Source organism: Centropristis striata, chromosome 5 (genome assembly GCF_030273125.1).
Source record: "Centropristis striata isolate RG_2023a ecotype Rhode Island chromosome 5, C.striata_1.0, whole genome shotgun sequence".
Lineage (NCBI taxonomy): Eukaryota > Metazoa > Chordata > Actinopteri > Perciformes > Serranidae > Centropristis > Centropristis striata.
In genome coordinates this window covers 31,578,204-31,600,886 of record NC_081521.1, presented here as the reverse complement: position 1 = coordinate 31,600,886, position 22,683 = coordinate 31,578,204, and the positions used below count along the sequence as shown (strand labels likewise).

General features: G+C 38.1%; 3 protein-coding genes across 4 annotated transcripts; 1 reads left to right on the top strand and 2 right to left on the bottom strand.

Moving 5' to 3' along the window:
* Positions 1–194: 194 nt before the first annotated feature.
* Positions 195–7,324, bottom strand: etv7 (ETS variant transcription factor 7). Its single transcript, XM_059333306.1, has 9 exons — positions 6,818–7,324; positions 5,899–6,046; positions 5,627–5,791; positions 5,357–5,533; positions 3,950–4,060; positions 3,692–3,829; positions 3,049–3,191; positions 2,819–2,919; positions 195–1,962 (listed from the first exon to the last, which is right to left on the bottom strand). The coding sequence occupies exons 1-9, from the start codon at positions 6,923–6,925 to the stop codon at positions 1,791–1,793; spliced, it is 1,263 nt and encodes a 420-aa protein (XP_059189289.1). The 5' UTR covers positions 6,926–7,324; the 3' UTR covers positions 195–1,790.
* zgc:194242 (uncharacterized protein LOC100005854 homolog) lies at positions 6,903–11,103 on the top strand. Of its 2 annotated transcripts, XM_059333307.1 has the most exons (5): positions 6,903–6,929; positions 8,189–8,320; positions 8,860–9,116; positions 9,353–9,533; positions 10,820–11,103. In XM_059333307.1, exons 3-5 carry the CDS (start codon positions 8,862–8,864, stop codon positions 11,014–11,016), a joined length of 633 nt encoding a protein of 210 aa, XP_059189290.1. In that variant the 5' UTR covers positions 6,903–6,929; positions 8,189–8,320; positions 8,860–8,861; the 3' UTR covers positions 11,017–11,103. The 2 variants fall into 2 exon arrangements, with proteins under 2 accessions (XP_059189290.1, XP_059189291.1); XM_059333308.1 differs by lacking the exon at positions 6,903–6,929 and having other exon boundaries at positions 8,214–8,303.
* Positions 11,104–12,755: 1,652 nt separating this feature from the next.
* Positions 12,756–22,457, bottom strand: LOC131971733 (lysine-specific demethylase 9). Its single transcript, XM_059333305.1, has 7 exons — positions 21,308–22,457; positions 19,179–19,846; positions 16,363–16,500; positions 15,884–16,026; positions 15,577–15,744; positions 15,241–15,349; positions 12,756–15,148 (listed from the first exon to the last, which is right to left on the bottom strand). The coding sequence occupies exons 1-7, from the start codon at positions 21,891–21,893 to the stop codon at positions 14,609–14,611; spliced, it is 2,352 nt and encodes a 783-aa protein (XP_059189288.1). The 5' UTR covers positions 21,894–22,457; the 3' UTR covers positions 12,756–14,608.
* Between the last annotated feature and the right edge of the window lie 226 nt (positions 22,458–22,683).

The window sequence follows — 22,683 nt, the reverse complement described above, 5'->3', positions numbered from 1 at the left end:
TATCACGTTTTTTATTTTAATACATGGAACTAGGACTTCTTGGAAGATAACACCGATACGGATTGTGTCAAATAAACTAATTGTGCAATGGCCTAATTTCTGCTGTCTACCAGGTAATTTATCAGCAGTTGAGCCATTGGTTAGCATGCTACCACAGCACGCCCTGCATGGTCACATTCCAGCTTTGACCTGGGGATTAGATGGCTAGTGTTCTTTGCCTTACATGCTGCTGAGATCAGGCACATGAGCATGCATTTGGCCAAAAACATGGGCAGGGACTGTTGTTTTAAATAGGCCTGAACTAAACTTCAGCTTCTAACTGTATCCAAAACAAACTTTACAACTGGTGTGCCCTACTGCACCTGCTGACTAATGAGAGTTATTAAGGTTAAGATTCCCTTTTTTAATCCCAATAAAGGACTAATGGGCAGTGCGTGACCTAACCTTTAGGCCACAGACTGCCCTGAGTTACAAGGTTTAAGGCGGTTCACATACAGCCTGGTGGATTTTATGCAGCCAGGAGTTTCAATGCAGTGATTTAGATCAGAGATTTGAACAACCCACAAATAAAGGGACAACTATCTTTTCTGTCAAATGGGCAAATTGACAAGAAGCAGGTGAGAAAGAGCATGGTTACCTGAACAAAACTCAATTTTCCACATAATTGAGTGGTGGTTTCTTTTGCAAACAAACAGGTGCATCTCAATACATTAGAATATCATGGAAATGTCAATTTCCACTAGTTTAAGACAAATACCCCCAACCAAGTATTGAGTGCGTATAGATGGACATACTTTTCAGAGGCCAACATTTCCATATTAAACATACTTTTTAAAATTGGTCTTTTGTAATATTCAATTTTGTTGAGACACTGGATTTAAGGTCTTCATTAAATGTAAGCCATAATCATTATAGTTAGAAGAAATTAAATAAATTAAGACATGAAATGTTTCATTCTGTGTGTATTGGATGTATACGATGTGTTATTTCCACTTTTTGAATTGAATTACTGAAATAAATAAAGTAAGTAAATAAACTTTTCTATGATATTCTACTTTATTGAGATGCACCTGTACATCTTGCAAAATTGCATGCTCTTTCAAGCCAGAACACCAGGATATTCAGCCATTTAGCTTTTCTGGACCTCTTCATGAGTAACCAGGGCATACAAAATATGCATAACAAAGTATTTATTTTACAGAGCAGGACAAACATTTTAATGTATCTATAGGATCTCATCCTGAGCTTGGTAAAGCAACGTATTTGTAAATAAACTGTACAAACTGCAACACAATACGTTTTTTAAAGAACACGACAAATCACTGTACCCTTCTTCATCCTATTTAGCAATCTGCAACAAACTGGCACCTTTTCACAGCCATTTTCACCACTTACTGGAAATACATACAACGATACATAAAGACAAATATGCATGTTTTCTATTGCAATTATGCAAGTGTGTTAAGCAATTTAGGAGAAAGTTATTAATAGCCATTTGGCTGTATTAATGATGATGTGATGAATTTCACAGTTTTCCCCATCCCTTAATATTAGTGTTCCTTCTGATCACAGTTACACATTGATTCACGGCAAAATGGAAAGCAGTATCATAGTGCAAAAAATCCTTAAAACACTTAACATCTTAAATCCTTAAATACACTTAACAGCCCATTTTGTTAAACCTGCATTGGTTATGTTGAGAATACACATCTGCATTCTGTTCTGTAATAATTTGTTTTGTTGTACCGTATTTAGGATGTTAACACATAGTTTTTTTTGTTTGTTTTTTGCTATGGTGGATGCTGTGGAGAAGCACGATCAGGCGAAACCTCAAAATGGTCCTCACTGAAGTCATGTGTAGGACTGCTGTCTGGAAAGTCCCCGTCCTGAGGTGGAGAGTATTCCAGTGACTCGGTAAGGTCAGCCCTTGGTTTCTTGATGTCCTGTGGGAGTTTCAGAAACCTGAGGGGAGACAGAGAAGATGCAACAACAATAAATGTTTTCATCTACCTCAAGAGACCAAAGAGCCTGAGCTCTAGAAGAGGGAGCCAGTGTAATGAAAACAGAAGCAATGTGATCAATATTTCTCAAGGTGGTTAGTATAAAGTATAGTGTAAAGTTGAAGTTTGTTAGTAATGGTCAGTGGTGGAATGTAATTAGCTATGTCTACTCAAGTACTGTACTTAAGTACAATTTTCTATTTTATGTAGCTTTAAACTTCTACTCCACAACATTTTGAGGCCAATATTGTACTTTTTAGATCAAGATATAACATAAAAACATGATCAATTTGAAGAGATTACACATTGTTCAGATTAAACCTCATAACACTATATTAAGTAGTTAAAATGAGCCCTATCTTTACAAAATGAAAACACTTGCTTGAATAAATACATCAATATTAATCTAATAATATATTTAGAATATATAAAACAATCTGAGTGGGGTCATTCAGCAAAACAAGTACTTTTGCTTTTGATACTTTAGGTACATTTTGATGCTGATACTTTTGTACTTTTCACTTTTGAAGGCTAATCTTTATTTAAAGGCTTTCTTATAATTTCTCCCTCAAATTTTAGGTTTATATTTCTTCTTAACCTACAGTGTACTTTATTCTCCGCATCAAGAATAAAGTACACTTCAAACTATTGTTTTTAAGTATAGTCCTTTTTTTATGCTTGCCTGGTGATTTAAACTTTATCAGCATTTTATCGTTGAGTTTTATGTGTGCTTTGCAAAACTTTATTAGTAGTTGTAGTATTAAATGTGTGTAGGAAAAGACAAGAGGGGAATAAGACGAAGAGAAAGGGATGGAGACCTGAAAAGGAGTTTTTGTCCTCGCTCCTTTTTGATGATGTTGAGCTTGTAGTAATGCCGCAGAGCCCGGGACATTTTTTCATAGGTCATATTGTCTCGGTTCTGTAAAATAGAAAACACACATTACAAAGTGCCTGCGGTACAACACTTACTCTGCTCTGATGTCTTCTGTTTTTGCTCTTTCGTGTCTCCACCTGTTTGTGGATGAACCACTCAGACCTGGCTGCTCACCTTTTGGTTTCCCCAGAGACGCGCCAGTCCATTGGGGTCGACCACCCTGAACACCAGGCTGTCCTGGTCCTCCCATCGGATGTATTCTTGGTAACGTTCATCACACAGCAGTTGATAAACATAATCCCATAGCAGTCTGCACTCTGGCAATGATGAAAATAGCAATAAGAATGAATTTCCAGATACAACTCCAAAGCCTTGCTCATATCTTAGCATATATGCATTTGTAAACTCTTTACTCTTAAAGCTCTTTCAGGCAAGTTTTTTTTTTGTTTTATAAGAAAATAAATAAATATGTACTCATCCTACCAGTCTGAAACTATTAGTTTTAAGTCTGGGTTGCTTCACAGCCAAAATTAGACTGACACACGACATCATGTGGCTGAAGAACAAAGTTACAGCAAAATATTGGACTTTATTTGCAAAGGAAGGGCACCTCATTCATGCACATATTGCTCTGTGGGATATTGCATCAGACTTGAGTCTAGGTGTTTTTTCTGTCCTCTAGTGGTCACATTTGCCAAATGAAGTTCTGCTATTTTTAAACATTTTTTGCACCTCTTCTAGACCAAAATACATTAGAATAGGTATATTTTCCGTCTAAATACTGCAGTACAACTGCTAAAAAAAATAATTAACAAACCTGGGAAGCGTCCATTAGCTTTGTGCAGTGGGGTTCTTGGTTTCTCGCGACTGGACAGATTGAGTGGTTCCTGGATTACGGTGTCTGTTTGGAGAGGAACCTGGTTGCGGGGCAATGCAGAGACAGCTGCTGATCCATCTAAGAGACAGAAAAGGGAAGATTTAGAGAGCAACAAAGGGTCACACAAAATCAGGCATCACAGAAAATAATCTGAATGCAGGGCGCTGTATTTTTGATATTGTTATCTGTTATACCCACTTGTATGTGTGAGTGGAGAAGGGAAGGTGTAAAAGATCAAGGGACGATCTCTGAGAGGGGACACGGGCTCCGACTGGCTGCTCACTGTGGTTAAAACAGCTGCTGCTGGCGCTGCAGAGGTGAAAGCGAGATAAACTGTCAGAGAAATATGAGGAACTATGACAAAGAGCTGAACTGAAAGCAAAAGTGATTCTGGAACAGCTTAAATGTTTTACAATCATGGCTTTTACTGGATGCAATAAAAACATGATTTTTCCTACATACAGTTTTTAGAACAAAGTCATTGTTCTGGACTCTGGAGTTGTAAGATAATTAGTTTCCAGGTAACCACGGCACACCCACTGGCACACAACCTACTTCTTATAATGGAAAGTACCTTTCTTCATGGGAGGGACAAATGAAGTGTACACATTTTGTACTCCTCTACTGAAGAAAAGTGTCAAGTAACCAAGTGGATTTACTCAAGAACTGTACTTTTGTACAGACGTGCTAGTAATTTAACGCAATTTTTATATGAAAATGTCATACTCTAGGATCCTCCACATTTAGCCCCTTATATATGACTCATTGCTGTTATTAAACATAAACTGGAGAGACTTCTCAACATTTAGACTATCAACAACATTTAAATGCCGCTTAAATCAATTTAAAACCCTGAAAATTAACATTATTCAATGGATATTTATATGTAATTGCAGGTTATTTGTGTTTCCTTTTTCCCTTGTTTCCCTTTTTGAATAAAAGTGTCTGCTAAATTACTAAAAATGTAAATGTAAATGTACTTCCTGGTCCTCACAAGTATGAAAATAATATGGTTTTAAATTTCAAAGTTTTGGAATAAGATGCTGGCAAAAGTCCCCACAAGTACAGAGAAACAAAAAGAGAGCTGGCATGAATTCCGGTACAATGTGTGAACACATGTTGATCAGGAAGTAACTGCATCCACAGGATAAACAAGTTAAATATGATACACGATGAACTCAAACAATCAACTGTGTGTGTGTGTGTGAGTAGAAAATGCTGCTTAGGGTGATTTCCAAATGTGTTCATTTTATTTGTGTCTATTCTTTATTTAAATTGACTACAACTGACTGACATTAAACAATGTTGATGTTGATTTAGCAACTTTTTATTTTTATGTCTTTTTTTATTTTCTCAGCTTTCACTTCTAGAACTGGCTGATAAAGTAGCAAAGTGAATATATAATGTATTATGTTCACTTTTCTTTAATAAATGTATTAAATTAAGAAGGCAGCCTTCTGAGTATTTTTGCATAAACATTACAAAAATCTACCATATCAGCCATCACAACGGTTGTATTGGTCTTGTAAATCCAGTCAGTCAATATCAGTCAGGCTCTATTCTCTATTCTGTTAAAAAAGAAATGTATTCCTTGAAGTTGCTGACCTTGGGTGTCACTGTTTGGGGGAGGCTGGGGCTCTTGGGCACTCTGAGGGGTCACCTGGCAGCTGACCGGGCTCTGGATGGCGCCACTTGCCAGGGAAGGAGATGAGTTTGGGGGATCAGGAACAACACTCCTCCTTTGCTGTTTCACACACTGTAGGATCTCATAGAGGACATCACCTATAGAAAAGAAAGGGACAAATGTTTTTTTTAAAAAGAAAGGCATTATAAAGCAGTCAGCCTAATGGTGTTTCCTCTGGAACACTCTTCTACCTGAGCTGGGGCAGCGGCGTCTGAAGTCCTCCTTGGTGAGCAGGCAGAGGGCTCGACCGTTCATCTCAAATCGTCCCTTTTCAGGTCGGCGCAGTGAGTACTCTCTCTGAGCCCAGTGGAGCCAGTGAGCAACATCCTCCTTATCCCACAGAGATGGGTTTATTCCTAAGAACAGTTTCACAAAATAACACATAGTTAACATGTGTTGTTTGTTTCAGTAGAGGCTGCTGTGTGTGGCTGATGGAGTGGTATCTTCCAGGTAAGAGACTCACGCAGCTGTCCAGGCAGATGCCACAGGTCTTCCTGTGCGGGAGGGCTGACCACGGGAAGCTGGTTTTGGTGGGAGTGATGCACACTGAGAGGTACATCCACTTGTCTTACATGCATTATGGATGGAGGATTGTTTTCTCCATTTTCTTGCTGCAAAACATAAACAGACATACTCATAAGTACACATCAACATATTATCGGCCAATATTGACCTGATCTGTATCAGTGTATACGCTATTATGAAAACCCAATATGTAATGCAAAAAAAAATATATATATATAGCTTGTCCCGATTTAAAAATGGTGGCAGCTATTATTTTTTAAATTCTTGTTTTTAGTCAACAATTGACTGAAACTGAAAAGTAATAGCGTTTATTTAGCTATTTTTTAGCTATCTTATCTTTATTTTCTCAGTTATCATTTATATAATTGGCTGACAATGCAATTAATTGTTTGGATAATGTTTAATAATGTTGAATATCATTTAATAAAGTTTTATGTTTGAGAAAGTAGCTCTCTTTGTAGAGTGGTGATAAATGGGTTCACAACTCACATAAAAAAAGGTCATTTTCATTCCAGCTAAAACATAATTTTTTTTTACTTTATCGACCACTGTAGCCTATCGGTTATCAATGAATTCACTCCGCATAAAATCAGTATTGGCCTCAATAATCCCACATCGGATTATTGTATTGACTCTTACACATATAAACACGTATAAGTAGCAGTGTAGGAACAACAATACAGTGGTTTTAAAACCTTTTATCAAGAGTCTATACAATAAGCACGTTGTATTTGGCCATAGAATAAAACTGAAAACTGCTCCCAAAAATAAAATAAAATGAAATGTAGTGAAGTTCCCTGCTTCCCTTTTTAAGACAACACATTTTTAAACGGTTTTCTATCGTGACCTTAACTTACCTTGACCAAAGGTGACGGGGAAACAGTCTCCATGGAAATGACCTGTATCTGTTCGACTGTACGAAAAAAATGCGTGATTTCCTCATAAGCAGATGTGTGAGTCGTCATCCAGGTCAGTACTCCCCAAACTTCATGCTATATGAAGAAAGAACTTTCGGAGAAATAAAACTCCACTATTTTCACATTCGACCCTTCCGGGAAATGAAAACGAAAGAAACATAATCCTGGCAGGGGGTGTGTGCAAAATAGGCTGATTGGAGGAAGCAACGGCGGAGGACATTTCCAACAACATATGACTGCACTTGATAAGAGAGCGATCCTGCAGCACAGTCACAGGAGCGCTGCATTAACCTCATCTGAAATAAAATATGGGGGGAATTGTCACAGTTTTCGAGCGTAAAATATCCGAATTAATAGTTGTTGTGATGACAAAATGCATGAAAATTGCAGTTATTAAATTAAAAACAGTGGAAAGAGTGGACAAGTGAATGACAGACTTCAGGACAGAGCGCGTGCGTCTACAAAGCAGAAACAGTTGGAGCTCCTCCTCCTCCTCCTCCTCCTCCTACTGATTTACAGGAAGACAATATTATAGGAGGAGCACACTGTGGAGTGACACTAAAATCAGACCGTATAAATAAGGGTAAGATCATAGGGTAAGATCTATGGGTAAGATACAAGAGAAAGAAGTATTCAAAACAAATCACTAGTAAGTTGTGCAATATTGCAGCCACAATGGAAATGGTTTCTCAGAAAGTGAAAGTGTTTTTAAATTATTTTTAATGTAAGTTGAATCAAGCAAAAAAAAAAACATAAAAGTCAAGGGTTTTAAAAATAAATAAACAAAATAAAATACATTCGCACCTGATCCCCTGATCTTGAACATTTATCATTTTTTATTATTTGTAATGGAAAATGGCATAAAATCTGTATTTCTGCAGTGTATGTTGTTTGTTTCTTTATTTCTATTTCAAATAAATAAATGAATAAAATACCGTACTACAAAGCTAATTATGTCCAAATTAATAATACTTAAAAAATTAACCATATAAATGTGAAAGGAATAATTCAATGTAATAATTGTGAAAATCCACAAAAATATATGATTTTTAAAAAAATCAATATATTGATTTTTTTAAAAATCATATATTTTTGTGGAAACGTGACAACTATATATAGTTGTCACGTTTTGACAATCAAAAAATATTATTTTTATTTTATGTTTTATGCAAAATTACTGTACATCTGCAGAGAAGTTGTTTCAGGGTAAAATGGCCACTAGAGGGCCAAAGAATTGGCCAAAGAGGACGCAAGTAGAGAAGAAGAAGAGGGGAAAATGGGCGTTCTTGTAACCATTAACCAATCAAACAGGAAGGTCCAACAGGACCGCCCCGTCGCGGCTGCAATCCCTCAGACCAACAGACCAGCGGTGAGTTTTCAGGACTGCCTCCAGGAACAGGATCACACTGCAAAACAACTCAACTAGGTAAAGTGTTTATCCAGGTGAGTAGCGCTGCAGACCGCGGTCAAACAAAGGAGTTTACTGTAGTTCATCGACCTTCAGCCCAGGACGTTTCTACTATACAGTGACTTATTGATAGACCATGTATACCACAGTAGTAACACCTTCTGAAACACAACTTGACTTTTGCTCAGAATCAGAATAAAATCCGTCGGACAGGAGAGAAGACTTATTTTAAAACCGACATTATTAAGAGCATCAGCCTTATCTAAATACCACGAGCCCTTCTGAAATCGTGTTTTATGTTATTTATTGGCCATACGTCAGATTAACATTAACTTCATGTAAGAGGTTCGTTGAGGAAAGCAAAGTCTAACTAAGAACTAGGCAATAAAATCTACACATAAAAAAATGAAGATTAAAAAATCTAGATTTTGCAGTTCAGTTGTGTTTTAGGCATATTAAAACGTGGTTACTGGCTAGTAACAAATATTAAATTGCTTCTTTTGGTTGTAAATCTCTGAAATACTTTTGTGGCCACATTTTTACTAGACATGTCTTTTCTGTCAAATTTCTGCAGTGATGTGGGCTGAAAAGCTGGGGAAACAGTTGGGCCACCCGACACAATCAGTGTTAGGGTGGCTGGTCAGTAGGTTCCTCACAGCCCGCAACCGCATTCTGGAAGAAAAGGCTGTGCAGCTGTGTGGGATCCGACCTGAGGACACAGTGCTGGAGCTGGGTCATGGCCCGGGTCTGGGTCTGCAGGCAGCAGCCAAACTGCTCACAGAGCCCACAGGACATCTTATAGGGGTGGATTACTCAGCATACATGCATCAGGTGAAGTATGAATACTGACACAAGTTTGTTCATTACAAGTGTGTTAACAGCAAAGCACAAGACACATTAACAAGCCTGTCTAACCTGCCTAAAAAAGTATATACATATAGAAAAAAATAGAAGAAACCCATGGCAAACAGGCAGACAAAAGCTGTGAAAATTTCTAGAAGCATATATGAAGCAGGGACATTATTTAGTTATGTAATAGTAGAATATTTCTCTTTTTACTCTTACAGATGGCAAGTGAGCAAATGAAGGAACTTGTGGCCAGTGGGAAAGTGACCCTACATCACTGTGATGTAGCAGCAATGCCTCTGGCAGAAAGCACTGTGGATAAAGTCTTTCACTGTAACTGCTACTACTTCTGGCCTGACCTCAGGAAGGGAGCCACAGAAATACACCGGGTCATGAAACCAGGTATGACATCATGACTTAATAAGACAGACTTTGGTTTTAAAGCACACTTGTTGTCCAAAAAGTAAAACAATCTCAGATGATTTTTGATTAACTGCATATCTGAACAATCATTGTCCTTTACAGAAAGCAGCTTATTACGACCTTCATAGAGAGCAAATTAAATTACATGTTTTTGAAGGCCAACCCGGAAGTTTGCATTGGCATGGGGTTTACTGAGATTTCTCCTATGGGATTTTTATATTGAATTTTGGACCACTGCAGAAAATAAGCTCTGTGGCAAACACACGTTTGTGATGCTTACGCGTTTTGTTCAGCAGGATAATCTTCACAAATGAACACCACTTTTATGATGCTTGAAGTGTTGATCCGGCATCCGACAGAAGTAAAAAGCTAACATTATGCTATAGCGAACTACTTCACGGTCGCGTGACTTGAATGTCACTACTGTTATGCTTCAGACGTTCTCCAACGAGCTAACCAGCATTTTTGACAAGCTAGCAAAACCTTAGCCAATAAATTGTTATTTAACCTAATCTAGGTTAATAGAGCACCAAAAAACACAACTAGAGGCTGTAGGGTGGACTAAGACTGGAGAGAGTTCCCATCCATGTCCAGCATGATGGTGTTTAATGTCTCCGACAACCACTGTAGTCTCATCTAGCCACTTGTAAGCAACCGCCTTTTTAAGGACATGTAAAAACAAACTTCAAAATTCACAAGTGGGGTATTTACTAACGTATTCTACATTGCACAATAAAACACCTCTTAAGCTTGTGAACTTATTTCAATCATCTAACCAAGAACCCATTTAAAATCCTCATGGAGTTTGAGAGGATAGACCCCAGGGCTCTAAAATGATAACTTACTTCCTGGTTTAAGACCTTATTACTGTGGCTTCCTATACATGCTGTTGTTAGGTGATGACCTTTAGTTGCCATAGTAATTATAAAAAGGGGGAAAGGAGGAAGTAAGGCAACAGGGTATAAAGGGAGGCTGGTGAGGTCGGAGAAAGTCAAAATACAAAAAGTCACCATTGAGTTATTTGAACTTAGCCACTGGTGTTATTACGCGTTTATATGGCATCACGTAACATAACAATGTCACAACATCTGTACCTACACCTTACCAAGTAGTTTCGCAATCATGCAACCCTTTCATGTTGTTAAATAGAACAGTCATTTTAAGTTATTTGAGTTATTGAACAACATATTCTGTTTTCTATGTCTGAGGAAGTGATGTTTCTCTGCACAAATGTCAAAAAAATTTCCCCTCTTGATCTAACCCAGGTGGTGTGATGGTGACTACACTGAGGCTGTCAAATATTGTTGCTTTTGCAGCAAAGCGAGTGTTCCCCGGGGAGAACTGGCGTCCAGAGACCTACATGACAGCTCTGAGAGACTCTGGCTTCACTGATGTCAGAATGGAAGACACACAACACAAAGACATTACGTTTCAGGCTATCTACGCCACTGCCTCAAAATGAGATTTAAATCAAAGTGTTATTGCTAGATTGTGTGTATTCTATCCAACTTATTCTGGGGTTTATGTAAAATATACCTAAAATATGGTTTCTTTGAGATGAGATGATGTTATTCTGGGGTATTTCTTTGCAAAGGTGCCAAGAAAATATAGAACTACAAACAATGGTGAATGTACATTTGCTGTAATCTAAGAAAAAAATTTGAAAAAATTCAAACTCTGGTGTGAATTATTGTTTCACTCTGCTCCTGGGCATTGATATTTTTTCAAATAAATATTAGTCCCAAACTGCCGCAACTTCCACTTTCAAGTTCTATACTTTCAAGTGAACCACAATTAAAAGAAGCTGTTGTTGGCAATTAAAATATTATTATTATACCATTATATATTATTATTCTTATATCCAGGCTCCCTCCGATAATTTATCAAAAGAGAAAATTTTGCAAAAGCAAAATGAGAAACGTTCCAGCCTGTCTGCAGCCCGTACACCAAGCCCATTTGTTCCTAGTAAATATTAAGTCATGAATACAAGCTTTCATTTTTAAAAAGGGCTAAATAAATTCCACAAAGCTGAGAACTGTAGTTTTTCACAAACAGGAGTAAATAGTGTATTTAGATGAAACTTTTGACTAAGTGTTAACAGCAGCAGGATGTGTGTTCGACTTAGTTTAAACTACAGTCTCATGTTATTAACTGTGCAATGATGTGACTCGATGAGATTTTTTATAACATTTAGACAGTAATGGAGGTGTTGGAAAGAGGAATTTGTTCTACTAAACTTTGGCTTCACAGATAATACTTAATTGGACCAAGTCAGCATAATATTTGTCTTTTTGCGACTGGTTGGGAATCCTTTAATGTAGCAGTTTAGGGCAGAGACAAAATATTTTGTGTTGACTGTAATCCATCCGTTTATCACATTTTGCCAGATATCATGTTTGTTGAGTATATACAACAGCATGCAGGCATGTTAGTAATTAGATGTACCTATCTTCACCACAGGGAGGCATCATTTACCAATGAGAGAGATGAAAACCTGACTGGTAAAATGCCACTTTGTTGATGTCCTGTTCATGATTAAAGTGAAAGATTGTGTCTGTATGAGAAGTGGTTTCAGTGTGTTTCTACCTCAGTGTCACTTACTGCATTTGGACAGTTTGTTCCACCTTGTGTGGTCAAGGCTAGAGGAACAAGTGATGAGTTGCTTCAGACAGAGGGACAGCCTACTGCACAATAGTCTCTTTTATACACATTCTGGTATTGTTGCCTTGTTGCCCTCTTGGATGCACTTTGTAATAACATACTTCAATGTTAATAATTATTCTAATAAAATATTTTGCTTGAGGTGGTGGGCAGTCTGCAGTGAGAAGTGTTACACTTATTGTTTTAAAGCTTGAGGAAATGCTGTTAAACTTGATGTATAAGGAATACATTAAGCTTTATGTGTGTTTTCCTGTTGTTTTTTTGGTAAGAAATAAGAAAGCGGGTATGATATTGGCATTTAGTGCATTAGCACATTACTTTTATTTCTATTATAAAGACAACAAACTAACTATGCAATGTAAAGATTAAAGACTAAAGATGCGGATCATTGAGTTTTGTTTTTCTGCCATAAATTACACACCCATCTATAGTTTTTAAATTATTTAAAAAGCATCTTTAAAAGGATATCTCAAAATCCAGTGAATGTTGTTCTGAATATGCATTTGATGCAACTGTACAGTTAATCCGTGTGACATACACTGGTTTCACACAAAATTATTTATTAAAAAATATAGAAAGTCTATGCATTCTCATGTTTTTTCCTACTTAACAAGACTGAAACATATTGGTACCAGATCTCTGTCTGCAACTTATCATACAGGAAACTGACGAAAAATTATTAAAAATGTCTCGGTACAAACATTAATAACATCGATCATTGGTGCTAGAACACACAGCATCACAACAATTATGACAACAATTTGTTATCAACTTATTTCTACATTGAGCTAGTAAGTCAAGACCCTATGACAGCCATAAAAACATAAATAATCATTCTGCTTCCTGAATGTGATATGGTATGTATGACTCCATAATGTACTTATCGTTTCTTCCTGGTGTCACGCAGATGTTGAAATCAAAAAGCATTATGTGAGTGTTATTTTTTTTTTATAAATAGTAAAATTAAACAAAAACAAGATGCAATATGGCTGTTTGCCCATTTTAACGTTCTATTCATCAACTCATGAACCTCACAGTTTGTATGGAGGCTAACCATGTACAGTACAAGGCACAAAGATGCAGTCAATAGTAGAGAAGGCAGTATCACATCATCACTACAGAATGAAGGCCTCTGTGAGGTTCACATGTAAATCTCATACTCTGATCAGAAATTTTGGTCAAAAAAGATATTCTAGGACCGATCTTTTTGAAAGAAGCCAAAGATCTCTTACATCTGTCATACTGCAGAACAGTTTAGTTTGACTAATTTCATATTTAAGCATTTCATTTGCAGCATAAATTCACACAATTACACATAAAACAACAGTAACCCTCTAACGGTGCCTGCAACACCCAAGTGACATTACCAGCTAAAACGAAGCAGTGATAATAAATTTAAATCAAGTACAAAATGACTCAAGTGCACCGACAGCATTCACATATTCCCAGCTATAACATAATATTTACATACCAAGTACTGATGACATACTCCACACCTGAAGAAAAGATTCAGACATTAATGCTATGAGCAATAGTCGTACTCTTTCATCATTTAGAGGTGCTCCTACAGTTAGATAATAATGTTAAATGATCATCACTGGTTATAAACCTGTGTTCATATGTTGAGCTCAGTCTTAAGAAAATAAATAAAATATCAAAAACAGTATTAACAGCGAGAAAAAGGGCAATGTATAAAATGTTTAAATAAAGAATTGGGCAAACTGCAACTTATAAAGCTGAAAAGTGTTAAATACTTGTAATTCAATCAGATAAAAGTAAAATATATTATAAAAAAAGACAACTTTTTTCCCAATATGTGTGAGCTTTTCATTCAAATGGCATTCATTACAGAGTGACAATGTCCTCAATCTATGAAGCTAAGTCCACTGTATCTTTTAGATGAGGTTCATCTATATGCCTCTGTCTCTGAAATGTATAAAAGAGTATATATACTGTATATATGTATCATGCTTCCAGAGTAATCATATATTATGTGTGTAAACAATCATTCCAACTGCAGGAGACTTCCATGAAATAATTGTCTAAAAAATAAACATCGGAGCCTTGAACATAAATTGCAGTAAGCGTGGCAACTCATATTGTCAGTCTTTTAAAAAAAGCTTCTTTACATGATACACACCTTTTTAATGAGATAGTAAAGACTTCCAGTTAAGGAGCTATCAAATAAAAAAAAGAACAAAATGTGTTTTGTTTTTTTGTCCCATTAAGTCCCTTTGGCTGAAAAAACATACAGGAACATTTTACCAATATTTAAAGATTTTAAAAAAGGTGAAGAATAATTTATAGGCTTCCTGATTGACACAGATGTCAGTTTTTGTCTACAATTCCTCCACATTCACTCCAGAAAGAGAGATTGTGGGGAGGGGGGAAGGTCATTTAGGGAAAGCTGCAGTCTGGCCGACAGCTTTAGGAAGTGTGGGCTCTTTTGAAGGTGTACACCCAGAGTGGACTGGTTTCAAGGAGATGTGGGGATCCTGGTATCTTGGGGGCAAGTGAGCAGATTTGGTGGGCTGTGGAGGGGCTGGCTGAGGCTCCTGGGGAGGTGTTGCTGGCCTCTGGAACTCTGGTTCTTCCATCTTGGCTACACCACCTTGGATGTTGTCTCCCTGTGGTCTTGCACAGGGGGTTACCGTTGCGTCAGGCCTCACAGGAGAGGAAAAAGAGAATCGCCCTGAGGTGGGGCTCGGATCATTAGGCCGCTGCTCCTCCTCCTCCTTGTCCTTGCCCTCTGGATGGTACTGTTTGAGGCGGATATGCCAGGCCAGGCTGCAGACTGCAGACACCGTCTTAAACTGGTGGATGACGTTCCTTGGGATGAAATAAATGTCGTCGTCACAGAGCTGGACGCGGACGTAGCGGATGCCTTCCCTCCTCAGCTGGTTGAGCTTGGCATCGTCTACCCACTGGACACACTGCATGAAGACATGGTGGGTATCATGTTAAACATAAGCAGTATATCCCACCTACAGTGAAATTGTAATGTATTAAATTTTCCAGTTCTTACCTGGGACACCGGGGGCTCATACAGATCCAGCTGCAGCCTCTGCACAACTTCATTGAAGTCCCCAGCCTGGAAACACACTACATCTTTGGTTATGCGAGGACGGTTATTCCTGTAACAGATTACAAAAAAAAGCATAAAACACACAGACTAAAACTGTTTACTCCTTCCTAATTTCATACCATAGCCATAGCGCAATTAGTGACTAGAATCCTAACCAAGAGAAGCTGACTGCAGAAAGGTCCCTGGTGGTAAAGACAAAAACTCCCCAAATCCCTTTTTCTCCTAATGACAGAAAATGACATTCTATGCATTTAAAATGCATCAAACCACACTCACCATTCTCCGAAGTGCACTGCCTTCAGAACCCCCACAGCAGCAGTGCTCTGCCAATCAAAACTCTGACCTACATGGTCGGCGTGGGCCTTGGTCCTGTCCTCAAACAGAACCTCTCTTGGTTCACTGGCCCTTGGCAGGTAGTGTAGATTTTTTATCTCATTCATGGACCTAAATAAAAACGGGATAAGGAGAGGACAAAAAGTATTAAGTCTGCACTTTCAGAATCATGCCTAAATAACAGCTATGTTTCTATCATAAGGGATATTGAACAGTGTTCAATATATTGTCTTTGCAGCTGTGGCTGTACCTGCGTCTTTTGAATGGAGACTTGGGCATGTCAGCAGTCGGCACCATTTGTTCCCCTGGTCGCACCCACATGATAGGCCCATCATCACTCTGAGAGCGACAGTCCAGCTTCAGACTGGAGAGGCTTCCCCACGGCAGGGTCATCTGTGGTCACACACGAACAAACACACACACACATATAGGTGTGTGAGTCAGACAGCATGTTTATGTTGAAAGCGAGGAAAATTTAATTACAAGCCACCATACGATGACAAAATACGTGTTGTTACAGCAATAACAATGACTCAGCAATGGAGTTACTATGGAGAGCAGTACTTGTAGCCTACTTGTTAATGTATATTTTCCTGAGAGCAACATACAGTACTCGGTATGCTAAGTGATTCTGGCCTGGGGTCTACAGTGTGATGCACAGGTTATGGATGGAGTTTAAATCAGGTGGCAGCTCTGAATAAAATAAAAGGAAATTAATCTTCATCTGACCTTTAGAAAGGGTGACTCCTCCAGCATGTCTAGGAACTCTGGGAAATAGTCTCCAACTTCCTCATCTACAGCTCCAACCAAGCTGATCTGCCTCATGGGTCCGGACCTGTAGGTTCCTGAACAGTAAGTCCGGCTCACCTAGGACAGGAGAAACAGCTTTTGTCATTTAATGTTTCCATTGGATTCTATACACAAACTGTATCCATACTATATAGCAGTGTTTTTTTAAATGATTTGTGTCTAAGGCACACCAAAGAGCAAGCCAGAATATCAAGGTACACCTGTATTCACATCCATGCAAAATAGCCTAACACACTTTCTTATCACGGAGTGTTTATTTTCTTTCCTTCGATGTGTCACACTCTAATAATCAAGGCTTTCCACTTGGACATTGAGACCTAAACCTAGATTGGTGGCGTTTAATTTTGTTGAACTGGAAGAATACTGCTCCACCCACCTACACACATCTCATCAGGAGTATTATGTGCAATCTTAAATTAGAAAAAAATCAGGTTTACTGTTAATGCTTCTCTACAGAACTTTCACAAGACATGGTATGACTTTATTGGATTTGTAAAGCAACTTGATGGGCTTCATTTAGAGTGATAAACCTCCAGCTGATCCATTATTTCTGGTCGAGGACAACTGACTCTGCGCAACTGGACCTTAACCCCCTGTGTCCCTCCCTCATCCCAACCCCTCCCTTCCCTCTTATGTTGTCCCTTTCTGTCTGTCTGTGTCTTATCCTCCTTTTATTCCATTTTTATTATTATTATTATGTATTTTTTTTATTTATTTTATAATTTTCTCTTATATGTTTATCTTCATTTATTTGTTTTTGTTTTTTCTATTTGTTTTGTTTTTGTATTTTTTGACTATAACTTTGGTGTTTTCATTTATTTTGTACTTGCCTAATCTATGGATGTATTGGATAAACTGATGTGTGCTCTGACAGCTGATACAATTATGCATCCAAGGAAAATCCAATAAAAATAATTTTGAAAGAAAGAAAAACCTAGATTGGTGGTTTTGTAGGCTATATTCATTGAAACTGACTTTTTTTTTTTTACAACCGAAAACTGTATGTGTATGCATTATAACATGTGTATTATTTTTAGAATGCTCCACGAACATCGATATGGGTCGTTATAGGTTGTTTAAGCAGAATGATGTCGACTGTGGTCAGCTAAACAACTTGCGACCGCTTGACAACATTAAGCACATGTTTAAAATAGCAGTTATTACATTTAGGTATGAGGACATGATGATCTTCTGCTATCAGTAGCAGGCACTCATTTTGGCAGTACTGCTGTGAGTCATGCTGCATGAACAGTGTACGGTTGTCACAAAATTCCATCACACACCTGGAATATATATATATATATATATATATATATATATAAAAATATACATTCATCTACCATACCGCTACATGCTGGACCAAAACTTCCTCTCTTGGTATTGTCATCACTGTTCTACTTCAAGCAAAACAAATTACTGCTCTGAGGAAGCAGCATGTAACTAACAATATTACTTTTGTCAGACATAATCCCTTAAGCTCGGCTCTGTATTAGCTACAGCAGCACATCATGCCTAAAGGAACCTTATTGCTCTGGAAATCCATGCATAGTCACACTGATGGATTCTTTACATCCAATGTGTGCGTCCATGAGATGAGCTGCAGGCTGCAGCCTGTGAGTTATACTATTGTATGTAGATTTCTTTTTTTAAATGAACTCACTGCTACTGTATATAAATAAACAGTAAAAGCAAGGCATTTTAGTGTGATCATTCTGCTCTCAAAGCATTCATTTATTCTCTGGACTCTCCAGTGATGAAATGACCAAACTAGGTCTGCTTCTCCTGCATAATCAGAAACCACTGAGCTCTCTCCGTGTCCTCTGCAGCTCTAACGTCACACATCCTGGCTCACGCTCTCTCCTCTCTGCCATCTTTCTCAGGTAGGTATAATCCTGCATCCACTTTATTAGCACCAGGGCACCAGTACATGTTTTCAGACCACTAGCATATTATATACTTTACACTAGAACACTTTGGACAGAGTCAGCTTCTGGGTGGCGAACATGTACGGAACTTGCTTTTGTATGTCCTAGACGCACAGTAGGCATTTTGTTATTTACATATGACATTCATACCACTATTAATCAAGGATCTAATTTACTAACTTTTTTGTTTCTGAATCAAAATCAGTTATGTTTTGTATCAGTAATAAAGTAACCAAAATACATATTCCTTGACTTTAGAGTTCCTGATCTAAAAATATCTTTGTAATTTGTCCTTACCTCTCTCACAATGCAACTGACTGACTAGCTGATACCACAATTAAGTTTAGCACTTTATCATTTCTATGACACTTCACCCTAGTCTGCTTAACCAGCAATATTTTATGATTTAGACTACAGTTTCATTTTGAGTCATTTTTTAAAACTGTTTTTCTTTTCAGCAAAAATTCTCTTTTTCCAACTTCTCAAATGTGCAAATTAGCCGTTGTTCTTAGATTTTCTTGTATGATGGTAATCTTAATCTTTTGTTTGTTTTTGACTGCTGCTTGGACAAAAAAAAAGCATGAATATGTCAATAGTGTTTTCTGACATTTTATTCACGAAACAATCATAATAATTTATAATGAAAAATATTTTAGTTGCAGCCTCAATTTAAACCAAATCAAAAAAATGACTGAGCTGATCAACACCACATGAGCACTGCTCCCATCAGAAGCTATGATCTATAGATTTTGTTGTGATAAAGTTCAGTTGTTGAGTTCTGTGGAAGACTACATGCCTTTTTTTACATACCTGAGAGTGAAAGTTGGCAATCGTGGTTGTCTCAATGTCTTTCTTGCCGAGTATCTCCATTTTGACGTGTGTGTTGGGGAAGTTGAAGGCAAAGTAGTCCAGGAAATCAGGTAGGAAAGCGGCTGCACTGTGCACCACTGCCAAGGCGTACAAGGCTGCACCTCTCGGCTTTTCAGCAAAGGCCAACTCCAGAAACTCCTGGGTAAAGCACTCCATCTCAGCCGGGCTGAGACAAGCTATCTCATCAGCATAGGCATGCAGAACTGATCCCCCACCGTTGGCTTGCCTTTCCTCATGCATGAAGCGCCCGCACCAGGTGCCCGTCTGGAGGGAAGAGCTGCGGATGAAGTGGTCTTGGTGGGAGAGGAAGGGGACGTGTCCGAGCTTGAGAGCGTGGAGGTAAGGTTGGTGGTTTTCCATAGTGTCTCTGCCAGGCTGGCGGTTGCTTTCCTGCTTCATGGTGCCCGGCTGAGACGGATCAGGGCGGACAGGCAGAGTGAGATCTGCTCCGAGCCCTGCACATACAGTCTGTACTGCTTTGTTGTGCATGTATCGGACCTTCTTGCCACAGTGCTCATCCTCGCGGTGCTTCTTCTTCTTCTTTTTCTTCTTCAGTAGATATTCCTCCAGTGTTAGAGCCTTGACATTTCCATTGACGGGCCTTGGCTCTACAGTTACAGGAAAAATGGATAGAAGAAAGAGACAGGGTACATGTAAGAGAGTAAAATGGAAGCTGTATTTAACTGTGTGACACCACATCGTTTACATGATAATTTTCTTAATAATGCTGATTTATCCAATGGTGATTCATAATGTCAAGCTACCCACACTCACAAATGTATTGTGTATTATTGGTATCTACAATGCCAAGAAAAAAATAAGTGAACCTTTTAGATTTCTCAGAATTTTTGCATAATTTGGTGTATTCATTGAATTATTAATTTGCTCCAGTCAAAGTTAGTGTGCACTAGTTAAATCTTGTTTTACAGCAGTGACCTCAACCAAATGTTTCCTGAACATCTCCACATTGGCCAGCAGAAATGTAAGACCGTTTCACTGAATAAAACTGTTTCATGATATTTCAGGAATGTTTTCTATGAGTGGGTCTCTTCAGTTCATGCCACATAATCTCAATTAATTCAAGGCCAGGATCTTTCTTATGTCTAAGCTGTTCATGTTTCAATGTGTTTAGGAACCTTTTGTGGTACAGACTATTAAGCATCAGATGACTCACATCTACCCTGAAACATTCAGTGGGTGATGGTTAATTAGGCCCAGGGACAGCAAAACAGCTACAGATCATAGCCCATTAGTTTGCTTTATTACTCCAAACAATGAGTGACAAATTATAGTCCTTGTTTCAAGAGTTCATAGAGCATTGTCCCAGTAACATAACTAAACATTTTGGTTGCCAATTTAAGATGTACAAGAGAACTTCCCTACATGATGCTTTACCATGAGCACCATTATCACCCTGTATTTTCCTAATTGTGTGTTCTCTTCTTCCCTTTTAAACCTTTCTTTGCAATCTTGCTTCATCTGAAGCACTCTGAAAGCACGTGGGGCGGAAGGATCACAGCAGCTTGTGCAGATGAGTGTCAGAACCCAAACTTTTGCACGTTTAACACAAAACAAAATAAAAAACTAATCACTAACTACAATTTCAATCCTTTTTTATTTCTTTTGGAGGTCATGTGTGAAAGGGTTCTCATACTATTTCCTATATGGATTTTTAATAGAGAGATTATTTAATAAATATGCCAATGCAGAAAAAAAGGATTTTTGTTTTTGTTGTAATGCAACCTCAATTAACCTACACAAGACCACAAATGAAAAGAAAATATAGCTATATATATCTATTTAATTATTTTTAATTACATTAATTGTACAATGTGCCTCTCCTATATGACAGCAGGTGAAAGTTAGTGATAACTGCTATAACCAAAACGTTAATTTTACATATTGTTACAGTATTAAAACACAAGTTATAATTGTAAACCCTGCAGCCTGCCAGGGATTGTGTTGTCCCAGGACACATTAGAAAAAAAAAAAAAAAAAAAAAACTAAAAACACACACAATTTGAGGTATTTATAATAAAGGTATATGTACAAATAATCATAAAACTCACCCTTCTTCTTCTTCAGTTCGGCGTGCTTCACATTTGCCTCTGTGTTTTCCTTCTTGAGCTTCAGTTTCACGTCTTTATCCCTGTGCTTTTCTTTGAAATCCTGGGGCTTGGCCTTGACCATTTTGAGAGGCGTGAAAGTGAAGAGCGCAGGTGGCTCTGGCAGCACCGCTCGCTTCTTCTGCAGCTGCTCCGGTACCTTCCGCGGCGGCGGCGGCGGCGGAGGAGGCAAAGTCGGCTGCAGTTTTTTTGTACCATTGGTGAGGCTGCGGTCGTGGTGGTGATGGTGGTGGTGGCGGCTGTGCTGATGGCTGTGCAGGACATGTTTCTCCGCGCTGAACTTGTGGGGTTTGGGATTTTGGTGCAGCTGATGCGGCTGGTGTGTCCGGTGCTCAGCGTGTTGGTGGTTGTGGTGGTGGTGATGGAGCTTCACTTTCTTCGCTTCTTTCACAGACTTCTCCCGTTTGTCAGCGGACGGCGACAGGTCCCGTTTCTTCTTCTTTTTCTTCTCTCTAATGAACCTATCAAGACTGTCCCTCACCTTTTCCTCTTCTACTTTGGCACGGAGCAAGTCGACTTGAGCTGCCATCTTTGCACGTACAGTACATTTAAAGGTCTCGAGATTGATACTGCGCAGGTGCCCGAAAACTTGTAGTCCTCCTGCCGTTAACTTGTAGTTTGTTTTTTTAATATTTTGGCGTATTGCGCATGCGTAACGCGTGGAGCTGTGGGTTATGTAGTTTATTGATGTCGCAAAGATACACGGGAGTTTGAGTGTACTCTGCTGACTGCGTGCCGCTCTGCACGCACTCACTTCTGCTCAGCTGACGTCATGGTTAATTTAGTCACCGCCATGAGAGGCAGTGCTTCACTGTTTATAATAAGAAATGTTATCAATGATAAACTGATTATTTGACTACGTTGGCTTTTAATTTACTGCCACTTTAACATGTTTGCACTACTAGTTTTTTTTTATTTTGGTCTTGTTTGTTTGTATTTTTATTTTACAATATTTATTTTTTATCTTCATTCTATTTCATTTTTATTATTTTAATTTTATTACCTTAATCTGTGTTTACTCTGTACTTGTGCTGCTGCAAAACCTTAATTTTCCCCATGGGGACCAATAAAGGAATATCTTATTTGTTGTTGTTTTTTTAAAATATGTCTTTATAATATTTTATTATTTTTACATACATATACACACACATATATATATATACACACACATATATATATATATATACATGTATATCTATATACATATAGATATACATGTATATATATACATGTACATATACATGTGTGTATATATATACACATGTATATATACATACGTATATATACACACGTATATAGACATATATATACATACATAT